General features: G+C 37.1%; 1 protein-coding gene across 7 annotated transcripts in view; it reads left to right on the top strand.

Annotated features, from left to right (window-relative positions):
- The window catches only part of R3HCC1L (R3H domain and coiled-coil containing 1 like), a 177,873-nt gene that overhangs the window by 146,115 nt on the left and 9,088 nt on the right, over positions 1-22,670 (top strand). For 6 of the 7 annotated variants that reach the window (XM_037805268.1, XM_037805265.1, XM_037805267.1 and 3 more), the window contains 4 exons: positions 14,398-14,573; positions 20,914-20,984; positions 21,897-21,992; positions 22,492-22,632. The exons of the other annotated variant lie outside the window; for it this stretch is intronic. In XM_037805268.1, the coding sequence (XP_037661196.1) occupies positions 14,398-14,573; positions 20,914-20,984; positions 21,897-21,992; positions 22,492-22,632 (484 nt within the window). The remainder of the gene's footprint in view (positions 1-14,397; positions 14,574-20,913; positions 20,985-21,896; positions 21,993-22,491; positions 22,633-22,670) is intronic. 7 annotated transcript variants of the gene reach the window in all.

Raw genomic sequence — 22,670 nt, 5'->3', positions numbered from 1 at the left:
AGAAGAACAAAGTGGGAGGACTTACACTTCCAGACTTTCAAGCCTGCTGTAAAGCTACAGTGGTCAAAACAGCATGGTATTGGCGTAAAATGGACATATATATCACTGGAATCGAATTGAGAGTTCAGAAATAGGCCTCCAGATATACAATTGGCTGATTTTTGATAAGGCCCCAAACCCACTGAACTGGGACAGAGCAGTCTCTTCAACAAATGGTGCTAGGAGAACTGGATAGCCATAACAAAAAGAATGAAAGAGGACCCCTACCTCACACCCTATGCAAAAATTAGCTCAATGTGAATCAAAGACCTCAATATAAGAGACAATACCTTAAAACTCCTAGAAGACAATGTAGGGAAACATCTTCAAGGCCTAATAGTAGGAGGTAGCTTCTTAGTCCTTACACGCAAAGCACAAGCAATGAACAAAAAAATAAATGGGAACTCCTCAAAATCAAAAGCATCTGTGCCTCAAAAAACTTTGCCAAAAGGGTGGACGAGGCAGCCAACTCAATGGGAGAAAATATTTGGAAACCATGTATCTGATAAGAGACTGATAACCTGCATATATAAAGAAATCCTATAACTCAACAACGGCAGTACAAACAGCCCAATTATAAAATGGGCAAAAGATGAAAAGGCATTTTTCTAAAGAGGAAATACATATGAATTAAAAAAAAAACACATGAAAAATGGTTCATCTTCACTAGCTATTAGGGAAATGCAAATCAAAACCACAATGAGATACCCTCTTCCACCAATAAGAATGGCTGCCATCAATTAGCCCTTGGGAAGACTGTTGCTGCAAAGGAGAGGCTAGGCCTCCCTGTAATTGTACCTAAGAGCCTCCTCCCGAATGCCTCTTTGTTGCTCAGATGTGGCCCTCTCTCTCTAGCTAAGCCAGCTTGGCAGGTGAAATCACTGCCCTCACCCCTACGTGGGATCAGACATCTCCCTGGCAACATGGAATATGACTCCCAGGGAGGAATGTAGACCCGGCATCATGGAATGGAGAACATCTTCTTGACCAAAAAGGGGGCATGAATGGAAATGAAATAAACTTCAGTGGCAGAGAGCTTCCAAAAGGAGCCGAGAGGTCACTCTGGTGGGCACTCATACACACAATATAGACAACCCTTTTTAGGTTCTAATGAATTGGGGTAGCTGGTGGTGGATACCTGAAACTATCAAACTACAACCCAGAACCTATGAATCTTGAAGACGATTGTATAAAAATGTAGCTTATGAGGGGTGACAATGGGATTGGGAAAGCCTTAAGGACCACACTCCCCTTGGTCTGGTTTATGGATGGATGAGTAGAAAAATAGGGGAAGGAAACAAACAAACAAACAGACAAAGGCACCGAGTGTTCTTTTTTACTTTAATTGCTCTTTTTCACTTTAATTATTATTCTTGTTATTTTTGTGTGTGTGGTAATGAAGGTGTCAGGGATTGATTTTGGTGATGAATGTACAACTATGTAATGGTGCTGTGAACAATCGAGTGTATGATTTGTTTTGTATTGACTGCGTGGTATGTGAATACATCTCAATAAAATGAATATTAAAAAAAAAATAGAATGGCTGCCATCAAACAGGGAACAGTAAACTGAAGAGAATGTGGAGAAATTGGAACTCTTTATTTATTGCTGGAGGGAATATATAATGGTACAGCCACTGTGGAAGACAGTTTGGCGGTTCCTCAGAAAACTAAATATTGAATTGCCCTATGATCCGGCAAGTCCACTTCTGGGTATATATCCAGAAGATCTGAAAGCATTGATACAGACAGACATTTGTACACCGATGTTTATAGCAGGATTGTTCAATTACCAAGAGATGGACACAATCCAGCTGTCCTTCAACAGACAAGTAGATAAACAAAATGTGGTATATACATACAATGGAATACTATGCAGCAGTAAGAAGGAACAAGGTCCTGAAACATTTGGCAGCATGGCTAAACCTTGAGGATACAATGCTCAGTGAAATAAGTCAGATCCAAAAGGAGAGATATTGTATGTTACCACTTCTGTGAGCTCTCTGAACAATGTAAAATCTATGTTTTATAATAAAGTGATAGTAGCTAGTGAGGGGGATGATAATGTGATAAGTTCAGATATGTTAATTACGGTGAATTCAAAGGTACGGTAAGAGATAGTCACCCCTATTGTTTGTTAATGGGAGTAAGTATCACAGTTGTACTGAAGGTGAATAAGATTGAAAGGGGTTGTTTAAAGGCGTGTTTCCCACAGATCAGCACCACAAATACATGTAGGGGCTTGCATGATATATTTCTAAGGTATGACAGTAGCACAGAGAGTTGACAACGGAAGGATATATGGAAAAAATCTACATATTGCATACTGGGACTATAATTAATAAGAATACCATGCTAGTACTACACAAATACAAGTGACAAATAATTAAGGGCTGACAAGAGCTACAAGATGTTTTGGGACATGAGAAATTGTTTAAAATGGAGAGTGATGAGGATTGTAGAACTAAGTGATGATAATGTGAGATATGAGTGGATTGTTATGGACATAGCATATGCTATGTGAACTCAGGAACCCCTTACTTTATACATCAAGCCCTCGATCTTGAGGCTTGCTTGGGGGAAACTTACGGTTGTAAAGGAGAGGCTAAGCCCACCTATAATTATGCCTAGGAGTCACCTCCAGAGAAACTCTTTTGTTGCTCAAATGTGGACTGTCTCTCCCTAAGCTTAACTCTGCAAATAAATTCATCACTCTCCCCCTGAAGTGAGACATGGATTCTGGGAATGAGCCTGACCCTGGCATCAAGGGATTGAAAATACCTTTTTTACCAAAAGGGGAAAGAAAGGCAACAAAATAGGTTTCAGTGGCTTAGATAATTCAGTAGAGTCAAGATTCTGTCCTGGATTTTACTCCTGTGTAAGCTTCACCTAGATACACCAAATGACCACAGTATGATAAGCCCAAGTCAACAGTAGTCCCAAAAACCTTAGAGTACCCAGATCCCTATATGAGACTCTATAAAAGTTTTACTCACTAAGTTTATTCATGTCCTTCAGAGAACTCCTATGCCAGCTAAGTTTCAAATCTCAGAGACAGTAGCCTCTTCATGAACATCAACTAGATGTGTCCCCTTTTCTCATAATTTGACACGCCTTTTTAACATAAACAAATTAGGGTAGTCACTGCCTAGACATCCCAGAAGATTGGGAAGAAGGGGTAGTGAAAGACAAGATGGAAATTAACAAAGGATTATGAATACTGAATCTTCGTATAATTTTCTTTTTCTTGGTTGCTAGGGTATTAGAATAGTCAGAGGGAAAGAATTGAAGTGGTGGAACTGTAACCCATAGCATCCTTTGACATTTGTTTTATAGCTACTTGTTGAATTGTGATTTGAAAGCTATCACTGTTTTGTATATATGTTATATTTCACAATAAGGAAATAACTGAAACTAGGATACTATGACTCATAACAACTTTGGGAGTTTCCTATATAACTACTAGTTAAATCATACTTTCAAAGATGTTAATTACCTTTTTGTATATGTTATTTTTCACAATAAGGAAATAACTGAAACTCTGGAGCTGTAACCTATGATAGTCTTTGAAATTTGCTCTCTAACTACTTGTTAAATTGCGCTTGGAAAGTTATCACTTCTATGTATATGTGTCATATTCTACAATAAAAGAAAAAAAAAAATCACCAAAAAAGAAACACCTTGTTAAGCATGTATTTGGACAAAGTAAGTTGACATGGGCATTTTATTCTTCCCACAAGTATTTGTTGAATGCCTAGTTTGTGCAAGATAATGTGTACAGTGGAGGAATATACAGATAAATATGACAGGTCCCTCATAGTTGAAGTATAGAATCAGAATGTTGGTGAGGAGTGTGAACCCAGCCTTAATCTCTCAAATTCCCACATTATTTATGCAGTAACCACACCTACCAATTCAGTGTATGCTGTATTCCTTCAGGTCTATGTGTATTTAATGTATACTTTCTACCCATGGTACCTTTTCTGTGTATTAACTTCTTTACTTGTGCACCAAAGAAGAATAAGCAAAGTTTGTTCTTTCTCTTTCCACTGGTGGCACTTTCTTCATTCTTAAAGCTTTTTTACATATTACTGTTTTTTTCATGTTCTTTTTCTAATGTATGTTAAGCATAGATTAAATGTTTGGTGGATGGATGGTTAGATGGTCAGGATGAGGTCAGAGGAACAAACAGGATTGGTTGTAATACAAGATTTTGTGTAATATAAGATTTTTTGTAATAAAGAGTTCTATAAAAGTAGTATAAATAAGGTAAGTGCTGTAGAAGAAAAGAAGAGTCAGATTATACATACTTTGAAGTAATTAAGGAAGGATTCATATGAACTGGCAATCCCTTTCTAGGTATGGATCTACAAGAATTGAAAGCCTGTATACTTGAACAGGTGTTTACACACTGATGTTCATAGCATCATTATTCACAGTTGCCAAATGATGGAAGCAATCCATGTATCCAACAACAGATGAATAGATAAGTAAAGTGTGATATATACATAAAATGGAATATTATTCAGCTGTAAAAAGGAATGAAGTTCTGATGCATGGGACAAAATGGATGAATCTTGAAGACATTGTGTTGAATGAAATAAGGCAGGTGCAAAATGACAAATATTGTATGGTCTCACTGATATGAAATAATTAGAATAAGCAAATTCATAGAGTCAGAAACTAGTATTCAGCTTACCAGGGGCAGGGTGTGGGAGGGGAATAGGGAGTTAATGTTTAATTGGTACAGGGTTTTTGTTTGGTGTGATGGAAAAGTTTGGGAATGGATTTTAGTTATGGAGGCACAGTTTTTTGAATGTAATTAACGTCACTGAATTGTATACATGTAAAGGGATAAATCAGGAGATTATATGTTGTATGTAAGTTAAAACATGCAAAAACAATCCATAGAACTGTACAACACCAAGAGTCAACCCTAATGTAAACAGTGGGCTAAAGTTAACATAATTGTAATATTTTTTCACCAATTGTAACAAAATACAACGCTAATACAAAATGATAATAGGGAGAACTGTGTGTGAGAGAGGATATATGGGTACTCTGTACTTTCTGCGTGCTTTTTCTGGAAACCACAACTGCTCTGAGGGGAAAAAATTTCAAAAACAGAGTGTGCTGTTTGCTTTCCACATATTTGTGAATTTTCCAGTTCTTCCTTGTGATTGATTCCTAGCTTCATTTCATTGTGGTCAGAGAAGAAACGTTGTATTTATTGAGACTTGTTGTGTGAGCTAACATAAGTTTCTCCTGAAGAATGACTCATGAGCATTGGAAAAGAAATATGTATTCTGCTACTGAAGTGTTCTGTATATGTCTGTTAGGTCTAGTATCGACTTTTATAGTATTGTTCAAATACTGTATTTCCTATTATTGATCTTCTGCCTACATATTCTATCTTGTTATTGAAGGTGGTTTATTTGAAATCTTCTTTTAATATAGAGCTGCCTTTTTCTCTGTTCAAATCTGTCATTATTTGCTTCATATATTTTGGGGTTCTGACATTAGGAGCATATATATTTGTAATTGTTATGTTTTGTTGAATTGACACATTTATCAGTACATAGTGTCCTTCTTTGTTCCTCCTAATGGTTTTCACTTCAAGTCTGGTTTATCTGATATTAGTATAGCTACCCCAGCTCTGTTTTGGTTATTTTTTTTATGGTATATATTTTTCCATCTTTTCACTTTCAAGCTACTCGTGTCTTTTAATATAATGTGAGTCTCTTGTAAACACGTGAGTTGGGTCATTCTGCCAGTCTCTTGTCTTTTAACTGGAGAGTTTAATCCATTTATATTTAAAGTAACTGCTGACAATGCAGTACTTTCTTTGGCCATTGTTCTATTTGTTCTTCATAAACGTACACCTTTTTGTCCCTCAATTTTTCGGTTAATGCCTACTTTCTTTTTAGTTTGATTTTTTGTAGTTTACTGTTTTGAATTCTTTCTCATTTCTTTCTGTATATATTTCCTTTTTGGTTACCATGGAGCTTAAGTGTAACATCCTAAATCTGTAACTAGCAGGTTTGATTTGATACCAGTTTAACTTTAATAGCACATACAAACGCCATTCTTACGTCTCTGTCTACTTACCTTTTGTTGTAATTGTTACAAGTTTTATGTCATTATACACTGTATGTCCTAAATCCTAGATTTATCATTACTTTTTATGTATTTGCATTTTAGAACTGTAAGAAGTAAGGTAAAAAAAATGGAAGAAGTTACATTCCAAAAAATATAATACAATAATACTGGCATTTATAATTACCCATATGGTTGCCTTCTCCTGAAGTCTTTATTTCTTTATGCTGCTTCCATCCACTGTCTTTTGTCCTTGCCTTTCAGTCTATAGAAGTCCCTTTAATACTGCTTGTAGGGTAGGTAGGGTGCTATATTGATGATTTAAAATAGGTAATCCTTTGCCCCAGTCTGCTTTGACTTAGTGTTTCTTACACTGCTTTAGCTATTGACAGGCTGCTTCTTCCTGAAGGGCAGCTTCTGGAAGGGCAAGCCAGTTCAGTCTTTCAGGCTGCCAACTGATAGATTGGCACTGACATATAGGTACCCTAATATGTGTATAGTGATTACTCTGCTCCCTCCGTAACAGGGACCCTCAATGGGAATGGGGGAAGGGCCAGCAAGGGCAGCATTTGCTTTTGCCTACTGTTTTTAAAGCTTTGTTTTCTTAATTTGACACTTGCCCAGTTAGTTCAACACTTTGTTTTCTGAAGTTTTGAGGAAGATGGCTCTGTCAGTTTTTGCTAGTTGCTCAAAGATTCTGTGGGGGAATGGAACCTTGGAGCGTCTTACACAGCATTTTGGTTGACAGAGGTTGTCCTTCCTTTTAATTTTAACCTCTTTATGTGTTTATTTTTAATGTGTTCTTGTAGGCAGCATATAGTTGTACCATGCTTTGTATAGACAATTGTTCATTCTATGCTTTTTAATTGAGGTGTGTAGATGTTGATATGGGAATTTGAATCAAACATTTTGCTGTATGCTTTCTGTTTGTCTTGTGTGGGTATCCTACTTGCCTCTTTTCATTTATCCGTTTGCTACTTTATTCCTCTTTTTCTTCCTTCTTTTCTAGTGAGGTTTTATTATTATTATTATTCCATTTAATCTCTATTATTGGCTTATTAGTTATATCCTCTCCCTTTTTTAGTTGTTGCTGTAGGATTTACAGTATACATCTTTAACTCATCACACTCTACCTTAAAATGTCATACCAACTACACCAGAAACAAAGATAAACACTATAATGCCTCACTGATGTGGACTAACTACAACGTGTAAACTCAGAATTGAACCTTAGAGCACAGCTTATCAGGGGAACGCTTATTGTAATGGTCCCTAGATTGCAAGCTTTTACAACAGTCACATCTGTTACTGAATTGTAATGGCTGTCTCCAGATTCTGAGATGCTGATCCCTTTGTGTATAACCTGATTGATCCCTGAAACTTCGGGTATCTGTGTGATACCTGAAACTCAGAGCTAGAACTCGCACATATGAATGTCAGTTTTAGCACATACAGCAACTGTTAAAAAACCTGAAAAAGAATCCAGACTCCAACTAGAGATATGAATGAAGCATATGTGGTTAGGACTAGGGCAAATTGGGCCAAAGGGTAAAGGACAGTACTGACTGCATTTTAAAACTTCAAATTCCATATGAGACCAAGAGAAGAGATGTTTAGTTGGTGCAAGATCTATATTTCCTACACAATTTAACTTGCACAGTTCGTTCAAATACCATAATTACATGAAACTTTTAATAGGAAGTGAGACCTGGTAGGTTTTCATAGGTTAGTATGAAATAGCAACACATCCCAAAGTAATTTGACAGAGAATAAAAATATATATGCAGGCCCTCCCTGAGGAGCTGGGGGAAAATGCAGAGGTGCTGGGCTTCCCCACCTGGATTGTTGCTGATGGTCTCACAGACATTGAGGACTGGCAGTTTGATGTGCTGAGCCCTCTGTCACGGCACTTGCCCTTATGAAGCTCAAAATTGCAAAGGAGAGGCTAAACCTGCTTCTAATTGTGCCTAAGAGTCTCCCCTTGAGTACCTCTTTGTTGCTTAGATGTGGCCCTCTCTCCCTAGCTAAGCCAACTCTGCAGGTGGACTCACTGCCCTCCCCCCACGTGGGACCTGACTCCCAGGGGTGTAAATCTCCCTGGCAACACAGGATATGATTCACAGGGATGAATCTGGACCCGAAATCTTGGGATCGAGAACATCATCTTGACCAAAAGGGGGATGCAAAATGAAACAAAATTAAATTTCACTGGCTGAGAGATTCCAATTGGAGTTGAGAGGTCACTCTGGTGGGCATTCTTATGCACTATATAGATAACCCTTTTTAGGTTTTAATGCATTGGAATAGCTAGAAGTAATACCTGAAACTATCAAACTTTAACCCAGTAACCTTGACTCTTGAAGATGATTGTATAGCAATGTAGCTTACAAGAGGTGACAGTGTGACTGTGAAAGCCTTATGGATCACACTCCCTTTATCCAGTGTATGTATGGATGAGTAGAAAAATGGGGACAAAAAACTAAATGAAAAATAGAGTTGGGGGGGTGTTTTGGGTATTTTTCTTTACTTTTTTTTTTTAATTCTTATTTTCACTTTTTCTGGTACAAGGAAAATGTTCAAAAAATAGATTAGGGTGATAAATGCACAACTATATGATGGTACTGTGAACAATTGATTTACACTTCAGATGATTGTATTGTATGTGAATATATCTCAATAAAATTGAATAAAAAAGTAATATCATACCAGTTCCTGTGTATTGTAAATCTTACAATATACTTCAGAATACTCGTTCCCATCCTTTTTGCTATTGTGATATTTTTAATTCTTACGTATATTGTATGACCCACAATATTTTTTATTGTCTTTAGTTTAGACAACCTATTTTAAAACAATTAAAATAAGGAGCAAATGTCTTTTATGTTTATCTCCATTTTTTCCCATTTCCAGGACTTTATTTCTTTGTATAGGTCCAAATTTCCATATGATAGCATCTGCCCCCTGCCAGAAACATTTTTTTTTTTAAATATTTCTTTTCACACAGGACTCTTGGCATTGAATTATTTCAGCTTTGGTTTATTTGAAAAGTCTAATTTGGTTTTAGATTTCTGAGTATCCAGGTTTTATTTTCTTCTTTCAATACTAGAAATATGTTGCCATATTATTTTATGGCTTGCATAATTTCTGACAAAAGTCTGCTGTATTTCTTATCTCTGTTTCTCTATGTTTAATGGGATGTTTTGCTTGTTTATTCTCATAGCTGCCTTCAAAAGTCTCTGTTTATCATTGGTTTTCAGCACTTGATTATATTATGACTAGGCTTTTTTGTTGTTGTTTTGGTTTTGGTTGCATTTTGACTTTAATTTTTTTTTTTTCCAGCTTTGGATTCTCTGATGTGTGATTTGTCATTTTTCATTGTCTTTTTAAAATTTTTAATCATTATGTCCTCAAATATTTCTCTTGCTCTGTTCTTTCTTTTTCCCTTTTGGGAGTCCAATTACGTATATTTTATATCATTAATATTGTCACAAAGCTTTTGGCTGCTCTGTGGCATTTTTTTCTTTAATGTTTTATATTAAGTAATTTTTATTAACATATCTTCAAGTTCAGTGATTCATTCTTCAGCTGTGGCAAAACTGATGAGTCTATAGAAGGAATTCTTTATTTCTAGCATTTCTGTTTGACTTTTTCCTAGTTTTTTCCTTCTGCTAAAATAATCTATGTTCATGCATGCTTTTCCTCTTTCCTGTAGATTTTTAAATGCATTAATTAAAGCCCCTTTCCAATCATTTCAACATCTAGGTCATCTGAATCTGATTCTATGATTGCTTGATCGCTTGGCAGTAGGTTGTTTATTCTTGCTCTTTTGAGTGTCTTGTGATTTTTTAAATTTTTATTTATGCAAATTAAGCAACAGAATGTTAGTTAAATAATATTTTTGCCTGGAAATGGTCTCACTTCTTCTGTGGGGTCATTGTTGGGGATTTTTAGTCAGTCTAGTCTGGAATAGAGCTGGATTTGGGATTTTTCGGTACTGCTGTTACCTTGTGCTCTTCTTGGGTACTGGGTTGCTACAATATGCTTTCTTAATGTTCCTGTTCTACTTTTAGCTTTGAACAGCCCCTGCATACCTGTTCTTCCTGGGGAGGCTCTTTGGGTCTCTTGTCTTGCCCCCAATTTTTCTTGTAAACATCTGGTGGGTGCCCAAAGAAAAGTACTTGTGATTGCAGACTCCTGTTGTCTCTGGGACTTCCTGTTATTCTAAACTGGCTTTTGAAAATTTATTAAAAGTTTTTTTTGATGTCTTCTTGCCTAGTTGTATGGTGACCACTTCTTCCCATTGTCTGCCAAAGATGAAACTGTTTGTCTTCTGTCTGTTCTTGATGGGACTTCTCACTCTTTCAGTTTCATTTCCCTTGGTTGTCTTGCAACCTCAGCAATCTGATGAAGTGAAGCAAAGTTATGACTTTTCAAATAAGCTGACTTTTTCTCATTGTTATAATGGAAGGAACATTGTCTTACTGCTCTCTGCATCCTAAGAGAAGTAGTATTATCAGAGATAAATATATACATCAGTGGAACAGAACAAAACATCCAGAAGTAGATCCATACAAACACGGGCAGCTGACTTCTTATTTTTATTTTTTTATTTTTGCTATATAGTTATACAATTATTATCAAAGATCAGGGGTACTAGATTACAGTTCAAGAACTTCAGGTATTTCCTTCTGGCTATTCTAAAACAACTAGACACTAAAAAATATTTATATAATGAATTAATATTCGCAGTCATTTGTTAAATCCAAATTTTTCAGTTATACCTCCTCCCTCTCATTTTTTTTTTATTAAATTCAGTTTTATTGAAATACATTCACACACCATACAGTCATCCATGATATACAATCCACTGTCCACAGTATGATAACATAGTTATGCGTTCATCACCACAATCTATCTCTGAACATTTTCCTTACATTAGAAAGAACCAGAACAAGAATAAAAAATAAAAATGAAAAAAGAACACCCAAATCATCCCCCATCCCACCCCATTTGTCCTTTAGTTTTTATCCCCATTCCTCCACTCATCCATACACTAGATAAAGGGGTTGTGATCCACAAGGTCTTCACAATCACACTGTCACCCCTTATAATCTACATTATTATATAATTGTCTTCAGGAGTCCAGACTGCTGGGTTGGAGTTTGGTAGTTTCAGGTATTTACTTCTAGCTATTTCAATACATTAAAGCCTAAGAGGTGTTATCTATATAGTGCATAAGAATGTCCACCAGAGTGACCTCTCAACTCCATTTGGAATCTCTCAGCCCCTGAAACTATTTCGTCTCATTTTGCATCCCCCTTTTGGTCAAGAAGATACTCTCGGTCCCATGATGCCGGGTCCACATTCATCCCCGGGAGTCATACTCTGCGTTGCCAGGGAGATTTACTCCCCTGGGAGTCGGGTCCCACGTAGGGGGGAGGGCAGCGAGTTCACCTGTTGAGATGGCTCAGTTAGAGAGAGAGCGGGCCACATCTGAGCAACAAAGAGGTACTCAGTCCTCCCTCTCATTTGATCTTTTTCTCAATCTTCAGGGATATCTGGGCAATGACCACTTAACTTCTTTGTGCTGAAAAGGGGTGTTGACCTTATATGGGATAGAGGCACGAAACTGGTTGATGTTCTTGGAGAGACTGGCACCTCTGGTTAAATATATATATATGACACATATATTCATGTGCTTCTTGTTGCTGTTCAGTTCCCTGAGACCCTGCTAATATTTTTCCATTCTTTTCCCCATCTGTTCTTTTGTGTGTTGAATTTCAAAAGTCCTGTCTTCTAGTTCACTGATCGTTTCTTCTGCCTTTTCAAATCTGTTGTATGTCTCCATTGTGTTTTTCATCTCTTCTGTTGTGCCTTTCATTCCCATAAGTTCTGCCATTTGTTTTTTTCAAGCTTATGAATTCTTCTTTATGGTCACCTGGTGTCTTCTTTATATCCTTCGTCTCTTTTGCCGCATTTTCTTTGAGCTCATTGATTTGACTTAGAAGATTTGTTTGAACATCTTTAATTAGTTTCAACTCCTGTATCTCAGTTGAAGTGTCTTTGTCCCTTTGGCTGGTCGAAATCTTAGTGCTTTCTAGTGAGACTCGTGATTTTTTGCTGTCTAGGCATCTGAGTTTCTTGATTAGTTTATTCTGGAGATCGTTTTCTCTCTTTTCCCTAGGGTTTGTTGTTGGTTGGCCTTGATCTCTGTTTTTTGTCTCTCTTGCTGGCCAGTTGTCAGATTAGCTCTGTCCCCTAGTCTCCCCCCAAAAACCAGGCACCCACAGCAACCTGCCTCTGGGCTGTAGGCACTGAGCACCACGGCATGGTGTCTGCATATGGGTAAAGGAAGTGTACTGGCTCCTAGTGGTGCTTTGTTTTTTTGCTGGCTAGCAAGCCCCTGGTTTGTTTCAGGGCATTGCTGTAACCATTGGGTCATCTGTATTTCTCAGCTTAAAAAGGGCCCAGTGAAGGGGGTGTAGAACAGCCCCAGTGAGCCTGGGATGAAGTCTGGAAAGGTTCTTAGAAATCCTGCAATTCCCTTGCACTTTCCGGTCTGCCCAGCAGATGGGGCTCTTCAGTGATTTAATCGCCCTCAGATGTTGTTCACCTTCTGGATCCCAGGCTGCATCTGTCTGGGCGGGGCTGAATTTCTCCTGGAGTCTTGACTGTATCTGACCAGGCGGGACTGAATCTCTTGGAACTTGGACTGAGTCTGGCCACATGGGGCTGAATTACCTCTTGGAGCCCAAGCTGAGTGTGGCTGGGTGTGATGAATTGCCTCCTGGAGCCCCTGTCTGCTCGGGCGGTGATGAAGCTGCGGTGTTCTTGTGCCCTCCTTTTCCTAGGCAAAATCTGACTCAGTGTGGGGCTGTGTTTCCTACTTTATCTGTGGCAGAGGAATCCCCCAGCTGTCACAGTTTTTACCCATACCCCAGGCAATGATCAGGCCGTGGGCTACTGTTTCCCTCAGGGGTTAAGAACGGCTTTCAGACCCAGGGCTGGAAACAGTCTCTGCCCATGTTTTCTCAGACTCTTCACCCATCACTGATCTGGGCCTTGACATGTCCTTCCTTATCCCCCCAGTCTCCAAACAGTAGGGGTCTGTCTCACTGTTGTGAGAGAGTTTGTAGTTTGTGACTCTGGTGGGAGGTGGGAGAAATCCCAACTGCTGTTTCTGTGCTTCATCCACGCTGCATGAGATTGAGTAAGGGGGTGGGGAGATGTCCAGCTAGTCTGGAATGGAGTTTTCCTACCCAATATTTTTCTTTCTCTTCAGTTTGGCACTTGTAGGGTCCTTCTCCAGTCTGTTCCCTCTTCAAAAGTTCTGAACAAATCAGGGTTATCCCCCTTTTTTGCTGAATATCTGGGGAGAAGTTTTCAGTAGCTGTTTGTCACAGTGTCGATGATGTCACTCAAGTTTGTTGAACTTTTGACTAACAGGGAGAGGATGCTCTTTGGTCTAGAGGCTTTGGTTGGTCAGTAGAAGCTTCTAGGTTTTGTAACATGTAAATGACAAAAATAAGGCAGTGATTGTCATAACTTTGCTGCCACTTTCTATCCTTCCCTTTCTCATTTCTGCTTCCAGTATGAAGTGGTTAATAGCCTTCAGTTCTTTTATGGAGTAGTATAATTTTTAAGTACTTTTCATTACTTTTAATATCTTCCCTAGCTTTCTATGTGGGAATTCTTTTAGGTAGCTCTCACACCAGGAACCTAAGTACAATTAGTTGTAACATTTAATTTGTCTTAACAAAATCAAGTTGTCTGTCTTCTTACCCTTTAATACATTCAACAAAAGGTAGACTAACAAGATTTTTTAAATTTTGTTTTCTTTCTGTTCAGTTCCAGAAAAGAAACTGTGAGATGAGCCTCATCAATAAGCTCAAGTAAACCAAAGATTCTTAATTCATCTTTTAAGGCGTTGTCTGATTTTGATTTTCCAAGATGTGCCGTTTTGTAACTCACTATATTTAATCAGTCTACTTATCTCACATGCTGATAGATAGATGGAAAGTTAAGTTTCATGCAATTCCTGTTTTTGCTGGAATTTCAACACCTTTTCAAGTAATCCATATATATAATATAAACTAATAAACTCCTGGCCATCATTTTATTCAGAGAGTTTTAATATAGAGGCAATTCTGAAGTTTAGGAGACAGGACCATGGAGACAGGGAGGAGGATTGTTCACATATGGGAGGGATTTTATAATGCCCTGGCTTGATATAACAGTCACTTATGTGCTTCCTCCTCCCTAGTTATCAGGGAATATGAAGAGCAGAAAAAGCATCCAGGAACCTAGATTTGATTATTACAACCATGATGTTCCTGAAATTGACCTCAGTGATTGTGAATTGCCACATGTCATTGAAATTTATGACTTCCCCCCAGAATTTCGTACTGAAGACCTTCTGCGGGTTTTCTGCAGTTATCAGTAAGTATTTTCAAATGGTTGGGCATGTTAGGGAAGGTGGGATGAAGGTTTTTTTTAAAGTGTCTTCTGAAAACACATCTGTTTTGTTTTGTTTTGTTTCATTTCCCTTACTTGTCTACTTTGGCATCAACTTTGTTTAGTCTTCCCCATGTGCTGTAGAATTCTTCTGAATTAAAAGACTCTTCCTGGGAATTCCCTAAAAATGCCAAAAAATCTTTCTTAGTACCCATCTAAGTATTTGAGAAAACTGTCATTAGTGATGACTCAAATCTGTCTTCACTAGCACTTAATAATACATTATATTCATTGTAATTACGGATATTTTTGGATGTATGCTAGTTGCCTTTTTTGTGTGTTGTCCCATCTTTTTCTCTTCCTTCTTGCCTTTTTTTTTTTTTTTTGATTGACTAGGTATCTTTTCTCATTTGCATTTTTGGGAAATTATGCTTGGTTTCTATTCTTTAGTGCTTACTCTAGAGATGATTAATTTACCACTGGCTAAAATTATTATTTTTACCCTCCTTCCAGACACTATAAGTGTTTTTAATTCCATTCCCACCTCTCCCTCCACCAGTGTATAGATTATTGTGATTAAGTATTTTGATTCTTTTTTTTCTTTTTCCTTTTAAACTCCATTTGACATCTTTATTGTTGTTTTATGTATCCAGTGTTTAGATTTACCCGCTTTCTGTGCTCTTCGTTTATTCCTTCTTGGATCTCATACCTTCCATCTTTCTCTTCCAGCATGGGACTTGAACTTAAGCATTTATTTTAGAAAGAGTTTACTTACTTAAAAAAAAAAAAATCTCAGTACTTATTATTTTTTAATGGCTTTATTTCACCTTTTTTCTTGAGAGACATTTTGCTGGGTATGGAACTCCAGGTTGGTAGTTATTTTCTCCCAGAACCTTAAAGATAATCCACTGTCTTCTGGCCCCCTCTGTGGATGATGAGAAGCTAGCTGACAGTCTAACAGCTGCCACTTCTAAATGTAATTAGGCTTTTCTCTTTGTATGTTTTTAAAGATTTTTCTTTGTCTTTGGTATTCTGTATTTTCATCTTGATGTGAACTGTATGGATTTCTTTTTATTCTTCTTGGGATTATTTGGATTTATTAAATCTATAGATTAGTGTTTTTCATTGATTCTAGAGAAAGCTCAAAACATTAACTTCAAATATTGCCTCTGCTCCTGTCTCCCTGTTTGTTACCTCTCTTTCATATTTTCTGTCATTTTTGTCTTTCTGTTACAGTCTAAATCATTTCTTTACCTCTAGCTTTTAGTTCACTATTTTTTTCTTTAGCTGTGTCTATCTGCTGTTAAATCTGTCCATTGACATTTTATATTTCATTTATCATACATTTCATTTCTTGAAGTTCTGTGTTTATCAAATTTGCAAGGTCTTTTTTTAACAATCTTGTTTATTCCAAATGTTTTCAAGATTTTCAACATTTCTTTAAGGTTATTAAATGTAGACCTTTTATAGTATGTGTCTGATAATCCTATTCCTTAAGTCTCTTAGTTCTCTTTCTAGTGTCTGTAGTTTCTGCAAATCTTGCTCATAGTACCTTGCTTCCTTTGGTGTTTACTTATTTTTCTTACTGTGAGCTCATCATTTTCCTTGGAATTATGCTTGTGAAATTGAGGCTTACAATGAAAGAAGAAGATTCCTCCTGAGAGGGTATTTTTTCTTCTGCTAAGTATCTGTGGGTATTACCACTACAGGAGCATTCTAAGTTAAATTATTGATTTGAGGTTTTTCTGCCTACTTAGTATGAATTTAGAATACAAACCTGTTTGAGGATTGCTTATGGCTCCAAATTCTCAGAAGTGATTTTTGCTTCTTCTCTGAGCAAAGTTCCAAACATAATTTTCCTTGTATTTTGAGGCCTGTATTCTGGGGGAGGGGCAGGTTGGAACTTTACCAGGGAGGATTCAGCTCCACTATGGGTATGTCCTGAGCTTTGGCTGTTGGTCTCTGTGCCTGTGCCGGTTTGGATATATTATGTACCTCAGAAAAGCCATGTTCTTTAATGCAATCTTATGGGGCAGACTTACCAGTCTTTTGATTAGGGTGGAACCTTTTGGTTGTTTCCGTGGAGATGTGATTCAGCCAACTGTGGGTAAGACCTTTAATTAAATTATTTCCATGAAGGTGTGGCCCCCTCCCATTCAGGATGGGTCTTGATTAGTTCACTGGGGTACTTAAGAGAGCTCAACAATCAACACTGATGCTGACTCTTGGAAACACTTGGAGATACAAACAGAAGGACATTTGGAGATGGAAAGCTAAGAAACAAAGCCCAGAGTTTGTCCCGGAGAAGCTAAGAGAGGTCTTCCATCTGCTTAGAGAGAAGCACCCCAGGAGAACCAAATAGAGAGCTGAGAAAAGCTAAGAGAGAAGCCAGAGACGTTTTGGAGAAAGCCATTTTGAAACCAGAACCCAGGAACAAAGGACCAGCAGATGCCCGCCATGTGCCTTCCCAGCTGACAAAGTGTTCTGGATGTCATCAGCCTTTCTTTAGTGAAGGTGTCCTCTTACTGATGCTTTGGACACTTTTATGACCTTAGAGCTATAAATTTGTAACCTAATAAATCCCCTTTTATAAAAGCCAGTGCATTTTTGGTATTTTGCCTAATGGCAGCTTTAGCAAACCAGAGCACCCCCCTTCTCTCCTTACTGCCACTGCACTAATTCTGGCATTTATTACTTCTTTTAGACCTGCTCCCATGCTCCCAACTTTCAGGACATTTTATATATTGCTCTTACTTTTATCTTTGTGAGGTAGAAAGCTAATGATGTCACACTTCTACTCTAGAAACTGTCTAGTGAATAGTCCAAACTCATTCAAGCCCTTCTCTTTCTCTGTTTGATCATGTCTTCCCTCTCTCGTTGCTTCTCATCTTCCCGCCTTGCCATTTTCTCACATAAAATTCTTCCTTCTTCAAGACTGAACCAAAAAAAAATTTTTTCAGGCAACCTTGTCTTGATCATTGAACTCTCATTCCACTTTATTTTAACCTTTCTTATGGTGATTTACTTTCTATCTGGTTTCATAATTTTTAATGAATTTTTATATTCCAGTTGATGTATACTCACTGAAGGCAGGATCTGTATCTGAGTCTTTATATCTCTCTTACAGAGGAACTCAGTGAAATAGATTAATGTGAAATAGATTGTTCCACTCTCAGTGCCCATTAAAAGGCCTATTATTCTTTCACTTTTTTCTATACAGCCTGTAATGTGTAATTGGATGGTTAGCCTAGCTTATTGTTTGACTCTAACCTGGCATTCTTAAATTTTTGTGCTTTTGGGAGGAGGGCAGGGTGGATATGTTACAAATCTCTTTGAGACTCTAATGTTAGCAATGGAAAATAGTTCTGTCTTAAAAATTTGAAGGTGTCCATGAGTGGATCTCCTGAAGCTTATCCTTGGTCTGTGTATTACTTCCAGGTTAAGAACCCATACTCTGTTTCTGTTATTGTGCCTTTACTCTGCATTATAGGGAATCTCTATCAATCAAACTGAAGGAACTGTTGTAGTGACTTGTAGAATTTGTGTTATTTTTTTTCTTAGAGTTGATAATCAGTTGTGATGTAAGCAGTTATATCATAGAGGATTTATTATCAGATGGGGATGCTGGTAGTTGGATGATCTCAAATATTTTAATTTAAAACATATAAAGGTATATACACTGGACAGTGTTTTGAATTGATGTCAGGGCCTTTTTAAAAAGTGGTTGGTCTGTTGATAAAGAAGCTTTTATAAGCCACCCTCATAATACGTCAATTATGATTTCTAGTTTCAGTTCTTTTAAGTGAAACAAGAACTTTAACATACCTTCAGAGGCATCTTGTTTCAGATTCCTTATAGATTATAAAGTTTTTTTTACAGCTGTCTTGCCCAAACAAAATTGATAGTTTTTTAGATTTGGTTTAAAGTGACTTTACCTTTATGTAGCCTTCCAAAGCATTCAACTAAGTTTTGATAGACACAACTCCTCTTCTTTTTCCCACTTATATTTCATTGGTTTAATTTTATGTAGTTAAATTGTGTAACTAGAGTATTAAGTAAAACTAATATCAGTGGGTTTGAGAATAACTACACTAACTCTTGATATGTATATAGTTCACTCGGTGGAAGCAACAGTTGTATGAGAGGGCTGCTTACTAACTGCAAGTGTGCAGTGCATTGTAAGGATCAAAAAGTTTTTTAGAGAAATTGAAGAATGTCAGATTATCTATTGAATGGATTAATGAATTTAGTTAAGGTAGATCAAGTATACAAGATTAATAGGTCTATCTGGAGGAGAAGTAAAAGAATCAGAAGTATACTTCTGTGTTTCTAGCTTATTAGAAAAATAAGCTGCAGGGAATAAAGAGTTAATCCAAAAAGAAAGTTATTAAGAAAAAGATTTTGAGAGTATGGGAAAAAGTCAATATCAAGAGATTATATTTTAAAGCTTCAATCTTGATGTTAAAAATGAACCAGGTCTGTTGTGTAATATTACAAATTTGAATTTAAAATGCAATTCATGAATATCTTGAATTTGTAAAATTCTACATCAGTTAGAGTATAGACCCTAACTTTGTCTTAGAGGATCAGGTAGTAAATATTGTAGGTAACTTTCCCATTGTTGTGCAAAGGCAGCCATAGAAAATACGTAAACAAATGGGCATGACTGTATTTCAATAAAAGTTTATTTACAAAAACATATGACCTGTTTTCATATAAAGTTCGACATTTTCATTAAGAATAGCAATTCTTAAAACCAGTGATCAATTTTGTTGGTGTCTGAAATTTCCTCATCTTATGAATTATTAACTTTGCTTTGTTCCTAATACTTCTATGACATGCAAATACATTCCCAAAAGATAAACATTTTAAAGAATTATGAAATTCCAAACCTGAGAAGCCTTCCAAAACCCTTTTAGATCTTTTTCCGTCCTTTTTGTAAACTGTCTTATAGACTTATGTTGATGAACTGTTTCACAGTCACCAAACCCTGTGGTCATTTTATGCCATGGTCAGCTTACCCTTGCATTCAGGAAATTCTCCAACTAACCTTCAAATCCTCCTTTTTTTTTTTTCCCATTTTTTCCTCAAAGGAATTTTTTTCTCAACAGGGTGTTAAAGAGGGAAGATATTTTAGTGGTTGTCCTTTTTTTCTTCCTTTATAGTGCTTTATAAAAAAGAAAAAAAAGTCATGATGCGATGAGGCTTGTAAGTAAAAAATGAGTCCACTTTATGCGTTAATCACCATTTTCATCGATACTGTCTTCCTAGTGAATATTGCTATTAATAATAAAAATAACTAGCACCATTCATTTATTAGATACTCACTAAGTGCCCAACACCATACTCTTTTCCTTGCCATGGATGATCTCATTTGTATTTTCACAATTCTGTGAGGAAGATACTACACCTATTTTTACAAATGTGCAGACTGAGGCTCAAGTGAGGTTAAACGTGCCCAAGGTGTAAACTGTGGCAGAACTAGGATTTGAGTCCATTTATATCTGACCCTCAAACACTTGCTCTTCTCATTGAATTATATTGAGTTATGGTCAGTTTTAAGCTCATATTGAAAAAATAACTGTCATGTCATTGTCCTGATACTCCTTGTACTATATATATAGCTGTGCTCCAAAGTAAAGGTGTCGGGTTTTTTTAAAGCACTTAAATGTTCGTTGTTTTGATTCTTCCTAATCTTGTCTGATATTTCTCTTTGTCTTGATTTCTTTTATCCTGAATTTTTCTGACTTTACCACAATTCTTTCCTATATTCTTTTTTCTCCCCTGTTTAACAAGTAAGAAAGAATAGGTCAGCCTTTGATTATAATTGTTTTTTCTTTTTTGCTTTGAATGACATCTTGTTATATGATCTCCTCTCTCTCTGTCCTTGAGCCTACATTTGCATTAAATCCAAGTGACCTTTCCTGCCTACCTCCTCCTGTAATATTCCTCTACCCCTCCTCTGCTTCCTTTTTCCACCTCTTGTTCCTTGCCCATAAGAACATCTCTTGTAAATAGTGCATTAAATACTTTACTTCCCCAAGGGACTTGTGAGGATTAATTAGTTGATGTCTATAAAATGGCTGGGAACATAAAATACTCCCAGGTAGTTCTTTATAATGATATTATTGCTTTTAAAATTCAGTGGCTTCTCCTGTCCTCCAAGCTGTTTTTTTGTGTGTGTGTCACTATCCCCATTCCACCTGTGCACTCTTTTGAGTGTTTCTCCCTATCTCATTGTGAAACGCTTTCTGAGACTCATAGAAAGATGTTTCATAAAAGTAAATTTTATTTTAAGACATAAAATTATTTTCTTTTGTTGCAGAAAGAAAGGATTTGATATTAAATGGGTGGATGATACACATGCCCTAGGAGTGTTCTCCAGTCCTCTTACAGGTATTCACCCAGTGGATTTCAGTGTTCCTTTCTAATTGTCCATTTTCTCTTGCTACACTTCTCCTTATTTATTTTCCATTCCATCCAATTGAGATTCATTTGCCAATTGGGCAAATAAATTGGGTGATTGGGCAGATACGGTTTTTGAGGCATGGTGTTTTGGTTCCCACGTATTCCTCTCTTTTCACCTTAAGCCAAAAATTTTGGAGAGATAGTCAACTCCTTCCCTGCTTATTTACACTCACAACTGTTAGTCATGACAGTGTATGAACAGATTACAGATAAAGACTTAAGAAGCTAGTGGGACTAAATCTCAGGATTTTTTTTTTTTTTTTGCCCCAGACAGATGAATTTGAAGAAGCACTTTACCTCTCCAGTGAGAGACTGTAATATAACTGATTATATGGTTGAGTTTTTTCACATAGTTCATTGGCCTCATGATGAATCTGATAGAGAGGCACTCAAAGAAATTAGAGATGTTGGATCCTGTCTGAATCATCTAGAAATAAAGGTCTGCAAACTTTTTCTATAAAGGGTCAGATAGTAAAATTTTAGGCTTTGTGGGTTATAAAGTCTCTGTTGCAACTACTTAAGTCTGCTGTTGTAGCAAGAAAGCAGCTTGAGACAATATGCAAATAAATGGGCATTGCTGTGTTTTAGTAAAACTATTTTTAAAAACAGGTGGCTGGCCAGATTTGATGCAAGAGCCATAGTTTGCTGATCCCATCATCTAAAATAATCACTGTTGAGTTGTTCCTTACAGATTTTCTAAAGCTTACCTTCTCTTTTACTTACCATGGGGGATAAAAAAACAACTTCTAGGAAATGCTTTCTAAGAACTAGCCTTAAATTTTCCTTTGCATCACTCCATTCATGTCTGCTACTTCCTTATTTTTTATTCACACTCTGCAGCTCGTGATGCTCTAGGTAGTAAATATACCATGGTGAAGATCCGGCCCCTGTCACAGGCCACAAGAGCAGCCAAGGCCAAAGCCAGAGCTTATGCAGGTGAGCCTAGAATCACTGGGGTGTTTTCTTGTTAATGATGATGTCGTTGCCTTTTCCAGCAGTGGTACAGCATCCAGAGTTCTAAAGACATACCTCTTTTAGTCTTATTGTTAAAGAGATTATGTTTTTAAGGAAAAAAGGCATCTGAGCAGTCACTTAGAATGGGAGATGCTAGCTACAAGCAACCAGTTTCTGATGACATTCCTACCTAGTTTTCCTTCTACCCTCCTCCTATCTTTGATGAGCGCTAATTCTAGTTGGAACTCTGTTTAGCTGTTTGATAGAGTCACTGTAAGAAATTGTGTTGATGCAGATAATGAAGCCAGAGATTTTGCACTTTGCCATGTACATTTCCTGGTAGTCATCTATCAGGCTTGTATTAATTACTGCTGATGCAGCCTTTTAGTCTATTTAGTATGCTAATTACTGAGTTAAATCACTTTGAGCTGGAATGCTTTCTCTCTCTTACTCCCTGCTATACCCCCTCTCCCCCATTCAGAGTTTCTCCAGCCAGCAAAGGAGCGTCCTGAGACCTCTGCAGCCCTAGCCAGAAGGTTAGTCATCAGTGCCCTTGGGGTTCGAAGTAAGCAGAGTAAAACAGAACGAGAAGCAGAACTCAAGAAACTGCAAGAAGCCCGAGGTGTGTTTAAAAAAACAAAAACAAAATCAAAGATTGCC

Source organism: Choloepus didactylus, chromosome 15 (genome assembly GCF_015220235.1).
Source record: "Choloepus didactylus isolate mChoDid1 chromosome 15, mChoDid1.pri, whole genome shotgun sequence".
NCBI classification, from domain to species: domain Eukaryota; kingdom Metazoa; phylum Chordata; class Mammalia; order Pilosa; family Megalonychidae; genus Choloepus; species Choloepus didactylus.
This window is presented reverse-complemented; position numbering and strand designations above follow the sequence as displayed.